Source organism: Phodopus roborovskii, unplaced genomic scaffold (genome assembly GCF_943737965.1).
Source record: "Phodopus roborovskii unplaced genomic scaffold, PHOROB, whole genome shotgun sequence".
Classification (NCBI taxonomy): Eukaryota; Metazoa; Chordata; class Mammalia; order Rodentia; family Cricetidae; genus Phodopus; species Phodopus roborovskii.
The window spans coordinates 9,932,386-9,946,416 of record NW_026125052.1 but is presented as its reverse complement, the minus strand read 5'-3'; the positions used below and the strand labels follow the sequence as shown (position 1 = coordinate 9,946,416).

The 14,031-nt window shown below is 37.0% G+C and overlaps 1 protein-coding gene across 13 annotated transcripts in view; it reads right to left on the bottom strand.

The window, feature by feature from the left end:
* The window catches only part of Spag9 (sperm associated antigen 9), a 117,463-nt gene that overhangs the window by 71,126 nt on the left and 32,306 nt on the right, over positions 1-14,031 (bottom strand). For 8 of the 13 annotated variants that reach the window (XM_051198129.1, XM_051198284.1, XM_051198365.1 and 5 more), the window contains exons 3-4: positions 8,823-8,893; positions 3,182-3,276 (exon numbers count right to left, since the gene is read on the bottom strand). In XM_051198129.1, coding sequence (XP_051054086.1) covers positions 3,182-3,276; positions 8,823-8,893 — 166 coding nt within the window. Of the gene's footprint in view, positions 1-2,334; positions 2,721-3,181; positions 3,277-8,822; positions 8,894-14,031 lie in introns of those variants that run through there. The other 5 variants (XM_051198947.1, XM_051198872.1, XM_051199037.1 and 2 more) reach the window with 3 other exon arrangements.

Sequence of the window (14,031 nt, the reverse complement as noted above, 5' to 3'; positions counted from 1 at the left end):
AGTTACGAGCCTTTCATATTCCACCTATATAATCTAAAACACAAGTAAAATTTCCAACTCTCTTTTGCTTTTATCAGTTCTTCAGAGAGAGATCTCTAGAAAGGGGACTTTCAGATATTTGTCAAACATGTCAAAGATGGCATGGTTTTCTCTGCTCCAGCTCAGAAAAGTACTATTACCATATGCTTCTCTCTGTATTGATCAATTAGATAACTGATGGGGCAAGACGTGTAGTTATGTGAGTTTGATAGTATCCACTCTCAAAACAAAACTCTTGCAAGATAAACACTAGCCTTGAACTATGTTGGTGTGCATGTGTGGTACTGTATGTATTAAACCCTTCAATAAAAGTCACAGAAAAGCTAGCCAAAGAATGGAGAGCTTGTAGAAAATACCAAGTGGCAGATTTAAATCCCTAAACTGAAACACCTGCAATCACTGTCTAGCTATTTTACTCCCTAACAGAAGGAAAGCTGTCAAGTATCAGAATCTTTAATATATTATCTAGCTAGTGGCTTTAGCTCCATTTACTGATTTTTAAGTTGGTTACTTAAATGTTAGCTTATGTGTATATCTGATTTTGAAAATATTTATTTCAAATAGCCTCTTGGCTATACTCACAACAAAAACAACTGATTAGTAAGATCTACCTTACAGAAAAAGGACAAGACAAAAGATTACATGCATTGAACAATTCACCATGTGGCAAGTACTGAGCCAGATAACAGATTACATTACTTGATCTAACCAACCAGGAAAGAGGCACTGCTTTCTCAAATTTCAGAATAGGAAAAATGACATCCAGGACTTTATGTAATAGTAATGGCAGGACTGAGATTAAAAACCAGTTCTACCAAAAATGTGAGATACACAAATGACTGTGAAGCTGACTTGCTTATATAATGGAGCATGCATCTTGTAACTGTAAAGAAGTAAAAACTAACAGCTCACTTGATTTTTAAATCAAATCACTGAGGTAAATCCTTTAAGAGAAGAACACTAAGGGATGAAACAAACTGCCAAAAGCCCAAGGGCTGCATTCACGGGACAGTGCAGCTCCAAGTTTAGCCACTTCATAGCAATGCCTTCTCCAACAGAACCTAAGCCTAAGACAGCCCCTGATTATTAGTCACATTAATATCACACACATTTCCTTACTTCCTAAGAATACATAGACAAATTGTTCCTCACTTTTATATACCAGGAAAGAACCCAGCAAGAAACAATCCCAGCACTGAGGGTAAACTTTCTGTAGGGGTCAAGGGCAACTAATGCTACATGACCTGTCTCAAAACAAGTAAAAATGAAAGAAAATAAATGACCAAGTAGTTTTAGACCTTATATGAGATCTAATTTCTGAGTGAGCTGGCCTTTGAATAAAAAGAACTACATGGAGGAAACTACTTCCATTCTTCTTGCCTAAATCAGAATTAGGATCTAAGTGGTTTTGTAATCACTTAAACAGTAATGAACTAAATTCTATGAACTTAAAATCATGAACACAACAGAAATCTCAACAAATCAGATACTTTGAGCTTATGAGTTAGAAAACAAGAAAGCAAAGCCATCAACATTTAAGATGTGGCATGTGGTTCACTCAAGCTGCAAGTAGAATGAACAGGAGCAAATCTACACAGGCTGCTGACCACCCCCACAAGCAGGCATGGACATTTGTCCCCCAGGAGTACAAAGAAAAGAAAGGGCGACATCTGACCAAACAATAGTGAATAGGCTTTGTAAAGCTCTTGCTCTCACAACTTTGATGTGCAAATAACAGGGAGAGGCAAAGGCATTCTATTTTTGATTTAAAATTTTAGATTTGTTTTTAGTTTAAAACATATTCTATGGTAGCAGGAAAATATCAGTTTCCATGAACTGCTATTAAAAATTATGAAACTCATAGCAAACCTTTCCTCAGGCAAAGGGCAACTCAAACAAAATAAGCCTATATTCTGTGGCCAACCATTTGCAACACCCACAATAAAAGCAATTTGCCCCTCAGTACTCAGAAGCTAAATCCAGAGCTATACAAACTTGGCCCTGGGCCTCGGCGCTTGCTCTTCCTCTACTCTTCAACATTCAGACCACACTGACCTTGTATTTGTGTACAAGTACAACAAAAATCCCTTTCTTTGGTCTATAATTTCCAAACACAAAGCAGGGTTCCATTTAGGAACCTATAAAATAATAGACATCCTAGCTTGAGGCCTTTTTTCCATTGTCTGAACCTGCAACCGAAATGGTTACAAAGCAGATGCATGGTGCTAAGAATTAAAAAAAGAAAAGGAAAAAAACCACCGGCGAAGCAAGAGCTTCCAAGAGAGACTGGAGTACCTGAGTATCCTTGGTAGGTTCTGCGTCAGCGCTGGCACACCGGTAGAAATAGAAAAGTGCACAAGCAGCAAAACAGAGAGAGATACTAGGATAGCAGAGTTAATGACCACCGCCCCGCCAACAAAGCCAAACACAAACAGCAGCATGCATCCAGGATTCATGGCGCTGTGCTGGCATGGTGAAACGTCCGAAGCAGGAGGCCTACACGGGGGCCAAAGGGGTATCTTTGTAGTGAGGATCTGTCATTCAGCCGTTGCCACAAAAACAATGCCATCAGCAGCAGCTTTCCATTCCATCCTGCAGCGGCTCCCAAGTGATGACGTCATTCCGCTCTCCCCACCTCATAACCACAGAGCGTCTGCTCCTAGCTTTTATGCAGCAACCCAGAGGACAGCCAGCCTATTAACTATGCTCCTCTCCACTAAGAGTCTTGGCTTAGCTCATTGGCTACAATACCTACAGATCTACATAATTTATTCACACTCCTACATCAAACAGATGGCTGGTTAATCCTTTCAAGCACGCCTCTTTGCAACAAAAAGGACCAATTATATGGGAGAAATGAAAAAAATTTTGGCATGCCCACAAACTGGAAAAGTTCAAACCTACTCTGCTTTCCCACCAACAATCAAAAAAATAAATTAAAATCCTACAATATGTTGCTTATAATTTATAAGGTTCATACCTTTTTAAAGGTTATTTTTATTTTTGCATGCTATTCTTTCCCTTTGCATACCAAACACAGTGGAATATTTTTGGAAGCAGACTATTGTTTTCAGATTAAAAGACAGGAAAAACAGGAACAAAAGATAGATTTTCTCAGGCAAAAATGTATAACAAAGCTTACCTAATTCTACTATGAGCTGTAGCCTCTAGTTGATCACTCCCTGAGAGCTGATGAAGTTTGGTTCTTTCTAAGTGCTCCATATAATTATGGATCATCTATATTAAGAAAGAAAAAAATAGATACAAAACTTTAGGCTATCCACCTAAAATTAAGCACAGAATTATAACAAATGAAACATTTTGGTACAACTTTCTTATTTAACGATTATTCAATTTCATGTAAAGGAGTATTAAGGAATGAAATAATTGTAATGGCAAAGAAAAATGCTAAAACCAGTAAAAGTAGTTATCATCTTCCTTTGCAATGCAAAAATGGTTTTGTTTAATAGTGATATTATTAAGTAATATTGGCATAAATAATATAAATTAGTATGCAAACATTGGTAGGAGGTTATAAGAGATTGCTGGTTAAAAAGAATAGCATTTGAGAAACCTATTCACTTAAAATGGGAAACAAAGAAATTAATGTCAAACTTGAGAAAAAATTATGTATGTTCATCTTTCCTCACTAAAAGGAACTAACCAGAGTAAAAATAATTTCAATCTAATTTAATGACAGTATTTTAATTAATTCTGTAGATTTATAGTTGAGAGAATTCTAAAGTACTTTCTCCTTTGCTAATTTACTAGCATCAGTATTTAATATAATCATCTATGATAATAGGAACAAATAGTAACAAATTAATAGAAATAAAAATACCAGAATACTTTGATTCTGAGTCAGATAAGGAGGCATATGATAGGAAAGTTGAGTATGGATGTGGGTTCGATACCCAGGACTTACATGGTAGAAGGTAGAATCACAAGTTGTCCTCTTCCACATATAACACTAACACACACATACACACACACACACACACACACACACACACACACACACACACACAGTAAAATTTTGTTTGTTTTTGTTTTGCTTTTAGGGTTTTGTTTTTTGAGACAGGATTTCTTTTTGTAACAGCCCTGGTTGTCCTGGTACTCACTCTGTAGACCACTTTGAAGACCAGGCTGGCCTTGAATTCAGAGATCTGTCTGCCTCTGCCTCCTGAGTGCTGGAATTACAGGCATCCACCACCACTGCCTGGCTAATTTTGAAAAGCACTAGTTAGGAGCTAAAGAGGCTGAGTGACCTCCATGGGAATTCATAGACACCTGGTGTACACACACACACACACACACACACACACACACACACACACACACACAACTTAAAAAAAAGGCTAGTCTAAATGAGAAAAATTAACAGTAAAGAAATATGAATATAGAATCACAAGGCTATTTATATGTTTTTATTTTAAATGGATAGTTTTCTCTTCCGTGCTTTTTTTTTTTTTTTTTTTTTTGAGGGGAGGGGTGTTTGAGACAAGGTTCTCTGTGTAGCCCTGGCTGTACTGGAACTCATTCCGCAGACCAGGCTGTACAGAGATCCACCTGCCTCAGCCTCCCGAGTGCTGGGATGAAAGGCGTGCACCACCACCACCTGGCTCTTCCATACTATTTTGAAAAGAATTTTTCATAAAAATTTTTGGCTGATTCAGCAAATCAAAAATAAAGAACTGCTTTCTTCTTGTATCAAGAAAAAATTAAACTGAGACTAATATAGCAAAATGAATGTTGGGACTAATATATACAAATAAAATTATCAAAAAGGTTTTAGAAAACCATGCTTGAGTTCTTATACCTGGACAGTCATCATATAGAGGCAATCTGTTCAAATGGGAGAAAGTAAAGAAACTTCCTCCAGATTGCTTTTATAGCAATTAATTTACTCAATAATACACAATAAGCAAAATGTAAAGATAAAATCAATTTTACATCCAAATAGCTTACTCTAGATTGATTCTTTATTATCTCAAATATTTAAATACTTAAGATTTAGAAAATGCTGCATCAAATGACTTATATCTTGGCATCCAAAATGGTCCAATGTGAAAATATAGACAAAACAAAAGTAGCCCTTACCAGGACAGAGGAACAACAAAACAATAGCCATCATAGCGAATGCCAACCATTTTAACTATTTTTAAAACTATTTTTAATTTAATCCTCATATATCACAATTTTACAGGTAACTGCCATGTATAGGATAAAATAACTTGCTGTTATCTAGCTAACAATGAACTGTTTTTGTCATTAGCTTTAAAGCCAGGACTCAAAACTGTCTGATGCAGCTACTTGAGAGGTTAAACCCTTCAGGACCCATGCATGTTGCATCTGCCCTTTTAGTTAACTCTGCATGCAAGCAATGAGCTCATTGTCCTTTCTTCCTCACACCCACAAGAAAACCCCACGCCCTAAAACATTTCCGTATGTTTAAAACAAGCTATATCTCACAAACAAACAGAAGAAAATAACTACATTGCACATAAAATTTTAATACTGATTCACAATATGGTTATGATTCTAAAAGGGGCGGGGAGTAGTAGGGGAAGGGAGAAAGCCAGTATTTCAGATAGAAAAGAAATTCAAGAGTGGAACAGGGCATTTTTTAGACAAGGTAGAATTGAGTCTCCCAGTTTTAGCCCTTTCCCATCTCAGATAAACTATCAATTTTCTCAGTTTGCAAATTAATTTGCATAGCTAGAGGTAAATTCTTTTTTATTTATTTATTATGTATACAGTGTTCTGTCTACATGCTTTCCCCGCAGGCCAGAAGAGGGCACTAGATCTCATTACAGATGGCTGTGAGCCACCATGTGGTTGCTGGGAATTGAACTCAGGACCTTTGGAAGAGCAGGCAGTGCTCTTAACCACTGAGCCATCTCTCCAGCCCAGCTAGAGGTAAATTCTGTAACAGCTGGAGACATCAAGAAGAATTCCAACCATATTGACTGAAAAATTGTTGTTTGAGATAGGTACCAACTGTCCTTCACTGAAACACTGTCACAGCAAAGGTAGACTCAGCACTACAAAACCAAAAAGCAAAGCAATGGTGAAGTTTTCCAGAGCATGGATTCCTTTCATTTTGGTCAATCTTTCTACAGGCAGTCCTCAAAGCTATTATCTTAAAACCAATGAGATTCTATGACACACAGAGGCTCCGAAAAGCAAGTACAGCATTCAAGCCTATGTAACCTATACAGTGGTTAAGAGCACTGCCTGCTCTTCCAGAGGACCTGGGTTTGGTTTCCAGCACCTACCCACATGGCAGATCACAGCCTTCAGTTCCAGGTGAGCTGACACCATTAGTTTTCTGATAAAGGGTCTTGTTGAAGAGCTAGCGTGACCTAGAACTCACTACCCTAGGTTAGACCCTCAACCTCTGAAGCACTGATAAGGTAGCTTATAAGCACAGGCAAGGTAGGCACTCTTTTAAGTAAATCTAGCCGTGCACACAAATTTATTACTTGATTAAAGAATTATTCACATTTTCAAAGAACCAGAAGAAATTTCGCACTGTTAACAGTAAACAATGTACTATTAAAATAATTTTGTATCTGAAAAGTGCTACCTTGGTTGGAAGTAACAATAGTTTACCTTGAAAAGGTCCCCTAAGGGGTTACAGAACTATTTACTCATGCTAATTGAATAGATTCTATAGAACAGCTGGATAAACAGAAAATTTTAGGTTAGAGTGAACAGATTCCAATTTCAAAGTAGCCTTATCTGTGCTATATAAGCCTACTTCAAGGCAAATAAAATAGTTTATCAGGGCAGAAGATAGAACCTCCTGTAACAGAAGAGCTCCTATGAAAGAGCTGTCAGTCAGCAAGAGAGAGCTGCCTAATGATGGGACAGATCCAGATCACTGACTTGGTAAACTAAGTTTTTTATTAAGACCATTTTTCTTCCAATAGTGTACATCTCTAAAGACATGAAAACAGACTGAAAAATTATACCTTTTCATGGGAAGTTGATGGCAGGTTTTCTATAGAAATGTATCTTCACTTTTATTAATTAAGATATAAGGAAAATGAAATTTCATTTTATATTTGTTCTTTCAAGGATGTTTATATTTTAAAAGAATATAAATAATTTAAGTATACTTTAATACTAGGCCACAATTTAATAATCTCTAACTATGAAAGTTAGAACCTTATTTAAAAACATCATTCATTACTATTAATTATTTATGACAGTTAGACATACTTCTCCAAATATATTAAGTTATTATCATTGATAAACAATATAAGTAAATACCACATACAGAACCTTACTCCAGTACTGAAATGAATTCTATAAAAAGCATCAACTATAAGCATTTTACAAACTAAGTTTTTAAAATTACACTACTTTCTAGTAAATGGTATTTTATTAAAACACAGTTTTGTTTTCCTGGTTAACTGTCATAAATAATTAATAGAAAAACAATAACTGAAGACTACAGACAGGCCTGTGGGAATATCTCAACAATGTTGCTTAGTATGAGCAAGACCCTGGGCTCAATCACCATCACTGAAATAAACGGGTAGATAAAAACTAGAATCAAGTCAGGTGGTGGCAGCACACATCTTTAATCCCAGCACTAGGGATTCAAAACAAACCAAACAAAAAAACTAGAATTGGGTAACAAAAAACAGGACTAGTAAAGGGAAAATGGACAGGATCAGTGGTGCACACCTTTAATCCCAGCATTGCAGACAGAGGAAGGTACAATTCTGTAAGTTCAAGGCCAGCCTGGTTTACACAGTGTATTCCAGGCAAGCCGGAGCTACAGAAAAGAGACATACAAACAAGGGAGTGGGGGAGGGGAAGACACAAGGCAGGAAAGGGCATTAAATTCATTTAGGTATGTGAATCCCAGACTGAAACACACAGAAACATCACATTGACAAGATAAAAATAAATACAACATATTAAAGACGGAAAGACTCTTAAAAACGTGTTACAAAGGGATTATATGATGCAAATAATACTAAAGGAAGTGCGGCCCTTAATCCCAGCACTTGGGAGGCAGAGGCAAGTGAATCTCTGAGTTTGAGGCCAGCCTGGTCTACATAGAGAAATCCTGTCTCAAAAACAAAAATCAAAACAAAAAAAAAAACTAAAGGAAGCTGGAGAGATGGCTCAGCAGTTAAAAGCCCTGGCTGTTTTTCCAGGTGACCTAGGTTCAGTTATTAACAGTTTCCACAAGGCAGATAACAACCATCTGTAACTCATTCCAGAGGATCTGCTGCCCTCTTCTGGTCTTTGCAGACACTACACTTACATGGTGCACAGACAAGCAGGAAAGACACGCATACATAAAATAAAAAATAAAAATCTAAAAATTAATATCAATAAATATCAAAAATCTAAAATGCTGAAAATTAGAATCCCTTTAAGCACATTTCAATGTGTTATAACTGTGATATAAATCCCTTACAACTAGATTATATAAATGTTGAGATATTTTACCAATGCAGCATTTTTCAAATTGGTAGCAAATCAATTTTCTTGGCATCATGTAAACTCTTTACTATATGAACCAAAGGTTTTGCTTGCCAACCAAGGAACTCTCTTAAATAACTAAATATAAATTTCCTACATGGAAATTTAATTTTGGAGTTAAAAAGAATAAAAGTAAGTTTGGTAAATGCTACATGACGTCTAGTATCTTCTGGAAATGATGCCTATGATTATTCTAATTCTCAAAGTAAAGTTTAGACATATAAAGTCCATTTCCAAGCTCCAATACTAGAATAGTAAGAATACCCAATACCCACCTCAGTGTGCCTCTGATGGAGGGCATTATACTCCTTCTTCAGTTCTGCTTCTCTTTCTTCAAGTCGGCTAACTGCAACCAAGACATATATACTTAATCAAAACATATGCAAGAAATTTACTTTTAAAAGTCTGTCTTTAAACTTTGTGTGTTATCCATAAGACTTAGCAATTTTACAGTCCAGTATTCCATGTGAAATTCTGCACAAAGTGACCTCATTCCATCAACCTCAAACACCATCTTCAAAGAGAGTAAAATAATAGACTGGTCCTCTAACACATACATGTCTATCAGATCATCCTTCTACAGCTTTTTATAAGATAATTAAAAAGCAAACATCACACAAGTCTCAACCTGTGTCAGATCCAAGATGGTTGATTTCAACCATTTTCAAGTATCAAGCTCTTTTTTTAGTTCTGGCAGGATGAAAACACCTCACTGTAAGTATTCTCTGCTTTTAGTCTTCTTGATTTCAGGGACTGATCTTCTTTTATTTAGCTCCCTCTACTGGTGCATTTTGTGAAGTGCACTGATGTGGAGCAGGCTCACAAAATGCTTTAAATATCAAAGCAAAAAGGAAAAGGTTTAGATTCTGAGACACAAAATATCAGGTCAGGATTTTAAAGGAGACTGGTAGCACATAGGAGTGATCCAGAGCAGAGGGGTTCCAGGAAGCCCATGAAGAAATGAGCAACACGGGGCTGCCATTAATGAACAAGTTCTAGGTACACGGCTGCACAGAAACCATGCATCAGTTATGATGAAACCGGCCATGGCTAAGGGCAGCAGAACATTCACAGTGCTAGTGGCTGTCAAGGCTCAGCCAAGTCTGCTGGAAAGCCATGGTTATTCGGAACCCTTCTCATGTGTGAGAGTCAACAAGGAGTTATGAGCTCTGGTCATGCACAGATTGTGCTGCAGGCACATAGAGTTTTATATGCTTCATGTTTACATGTGAAGCACCAAATAAAACATTAACATGCTGCCCAGTTGTAGGTTTGTATACACTTGCCTGTCAGAATCTGCTGGAATGTCTTCGAAATGTGTCATTATTTAAAAGAACTCCAACTATTCTAACTTTTTTGTAATTTGAGTCTGTATGTCTCTGGCTCACTAAATTTCACGTTCCACAGTACCTGCGGAGTACATCAGGCAGGTAATGAGCAGACCTGTCCATTCTATGTATGCTGTGGCCCAAAGCAATAATAAGCCACTAATACTATAGCTGCATTTGGACAATACAACAGATGCTGAAACCAGACAATGTGTGGAGCTGCTCATTTAAAACAAAAAAACAAAACAAGACAAGACAAGACCCAGGAAATCCATCCAAATTGTGGCTATTTAATAACAATTTCAAAGTAAATATTTTCGAAGGATTAATAGGAAAAAAAGTATAAGGGCATTATTTAGTTAAGCACTGCTCCTCTCAGAAAGAGCATCCATACCTAAGTCCAGCTCCAGGGGAATCTGATGTCCTTCACAGGAACTTGCATGCATGGGATGAACTTAGGAGCATGCATACATCCACATCCACACACACACACACACACACACACACACACACACACATGCGCGCGCGCGCGCGAATAAATAAATAAATAAATAAATAAATAAATAAATAAATAAATCTTTTAAGAGGTGTTAAACAGGGCTGGAGAGATGGCTCAGAAGTTAAGAGCACTGGCTGCTTTTTTATAGGTTCTGAGTTCAATTCCCAGTAACCACATGGTGGCTCACAACTATCTTCAGAGATCTGGTGCCCTCTTCTGACACACAAGCATACATAAAGGCAGAATGTTGTATACATAATAAATAAGTCTTTAAAAGAAAAAAAAAGGGTGTTAAACATTGCCTATTACTTATTAACTAAGCTTATTTAAAAGTTAAGAAAATCTCTTAATTTTCTTTTACATTTCTTTGTTTTCTGTGTAGTGAGGGAGTCCTATGTATGCCACAATAGTGTGTGGAGGTCAGAGGACAACCTGAAGAGATGAGTTCTCTCCTTCCACCATGTGGGCTCTGTGGTATTGAACTAACTCAGGCTTAGTAAACAAGTGTCTTTACCAACTAAGCCACCTCTCGAACACTGTTAATCACTATCTTCTAGATAATGTGCAACCAAAGAGAGAAGAGTGAGAGCGATAAGGCTAAAATAAAAGTAAAATGTCATTCATAAACTTTGATTTCAAATGTATTAGAGCCCCATTATTTCATCAACCCACTTGAAATACATTCATAAAATTTATATTAACACCACCATGACATACTGCTTATGGTGTACCATGAACTGTCCTAAGTAAAAACTGAACATAAACTGATTTTACTTTCATATCATGATGGAAGCATCATTATTACAGTTAATTTAGAGAGAAGGATACCATAGCGATACAGCTAACTTACGAAAGGTCACCATGGTGATTCTTGCCTAATGGAATGATCTGGGTACCATGCTATACTGCCCCTCAAGAAATGCTACTTTTAGACAGGCATGTTAAAATCACTCCTAGAACCCAGCATTTGGGAGGTGAGGCAGGACATGTATTGTGAGTTTGACATTAGCCTGAGTTACAGTGAATTCCAGGCCAACCTGGGCTATAAACCCAGGCTCCAAAAAAGCAAAAAAGAAAAATATTCCTGTTTTGTATGATGGAAACTACTTTTAAGATTTACCTGGGGTAGGGATGGGAGGCTGGAGAAATGGCTCAGTGGGTTAAGAGCACTCCCTTCTCGTGTAAAGAACCCAGGTTCAGTCCCCAGCACCCATATGGTGGCATTATAATTCCAACTCCAGGGTATTCAACACCCTCTCCTGGCCTCCATAGGCACCAGATGCATGCATAGTACACAGACTCACAAGACATTCATACAAAGAAAATAAAAATAATTTTGAAAAAATTTGTACTGAGGAGAGGGAATGAGAATCAAAAGTCTCCTCTGTCCTTAAGGGGTAACCCAGTCTCAGACATTTAAAGCATCAAACTCCAAGTGAAAATGCATACTCAGCTTTAGGAATAAATCAGCAAGCAGACTATCCTTGTTTGGATATGGTTTGTCCCCCAAGGGTTTGTGTGTTGCAGACTTGGTCCCCATGGTGGCAGTGTTAGGATGCATTATGAACCCTGTGAGAGGTGAGGGCTGGTGAGATCTCTGGGTGACTGGAAAAGTTGTCCTCAGAAGAGACTGAGGACATTCTCATAAAAAGCAAGAAAGAAGCTGACCATTAACTGTTCTCTGGCTCCCATATATGCTCTCAGTCATAATGCCATCTGTCACTACAACTATGCCAGAAGCCCAACAAGTCCCAACTCCTATGTCTTTCACTTTGGACCTCTAGAACTATGAACTAAATAAATCTTTCTTTATAAAGTTGGCCTGCTTCAGATATTTTGTTAATAGTAATGAAAACCCACTAATATATGCACCAGGATGAATAATAAACGTCCTGTAAATCAAACTGGTTAAAATAAATATAAGACACCAAGTGCTTGCTAAAAACATGAACAAACAGAACTTTCATACTTTGCTGGTAGGAATATGCTGACTGCTACATTCAGTCTGAAAATAGGCCGGGCAGTGGTGGCACATGCTTTTAATCCCAGCACTTAAGAGACAGAGGCAGGTGGATCTCTGAGTTTGAGGCTAGCCTGGTCTAAAAGTGATTTCCAGGACAGTGAAACCCTGTCAAGAAAAAAAAAAAAAATCAATTTGTAAACAGTTTGGTAGGAATAAGATTGAATGTTTTCCAACTCTATGACAAAATGCTTCATTACTAAGAAATACATAGTTGTAGCCATTTTTTTTAATTTGGATATTTTATGAAATGTACCCTAGAGGACTGTGTGTTGTAGGCTCTTTAGAGAAGTGACTGACCGAACCTCATCAAGAGAACCTAGCAATGAAGCTGGTCAAAATGAACTTAAACCTCTGAAATAATGAGGTAGCACAGACTTTTCCTCCACTGAAGTTTTTTCATGGGGTATTTTTGTTAACAGTGATGAAAAGCTTACTACCACACATCCAGAGGCATTAAAAATGGTGTTCAATCATCCAAAGCTGAAAAGAACCCACCTGTCAACCCATAAGCAAGTGGAGAAAATATTCACATACAGGAATACTATATAAGAATGAATAAATTATTTTCAAACTCATTACAGTCAAATTCCACAAAGATGATAGCAAGAAAAAGTAGAAATTTAAAAATACAAAACTTACACAAAAAGTGTTTAAAAAAATTACAGTGGTTAACTTTGGGATGGATTTAGTTGTCTATTAACCATCCTACTCCAGTTCAAACATAATGTGGTCTCTATTCACCTAGGAACTAACTCCCTTTAGCTTGAATATTCATTTAGCATGTCCTCTAACAATTGCTATGTGTTATGCATATAGCAGAAGATTCAAACAGATTATCTGGAACCACTACAAACAATTTGTGCTGTTCCAACTGCAGAATTTACATGAGAATGCAAACATGCTACCATGGTGGAGAATTACAAAAAGAATAAAAGGGAAAAAAGGATGGGTATGCAAGGATAAACCAGAATTACTGTTTTGAAGGTTATGTTGGTGATTTCCACTAAAGTATAATATGTATACCCTTGATGCAATAGTATTCTTTTTTACCCTGATACACTTGCAACAATGCCCAAAGGTATAAAAGTAGATAGCCTATAAAAATGTTTAACAATGCTAAACTGGAGTTACCCATCATTAGGAACTTATGAAATGAAAGTCATATGACAGAATATAATGCTTTGCTATTTACTGTCACATGACTCAGCAAATTAATCTCTCTGGTCTTATTTTCTTGTTTAGTAATAAGAGTTCATATTAAAATTAAGTGAGTTAATATTTGCAAAGGACAAAGAATAGTGTTAACATATTTACCAAGAAACTATAGTAATTAAAGATGTTTCTTAAATGGAAATATCAATACATGATTGTAATGGACAGGTGCTGAAAATGTATCATAGAAAATAAAAAACACAAAGCTGGGCCAAGCGGAGTGGTGATGGAGCATGCCTTTGATCCCAGCACTCAGGAGGCAGAGGCAGGCAGATTTCTGAGTTCAAGACCAGCCTGATCCATCGAGATAGTTCTAGGGCAGCCAGGGCTACACAGAGAAAAACCCTGTCTCAAAAAACAAAAATAAGTAAATAAGCTAGATAAATAAAATCTATAAGCAGGCATGATGGTATACACCTCTA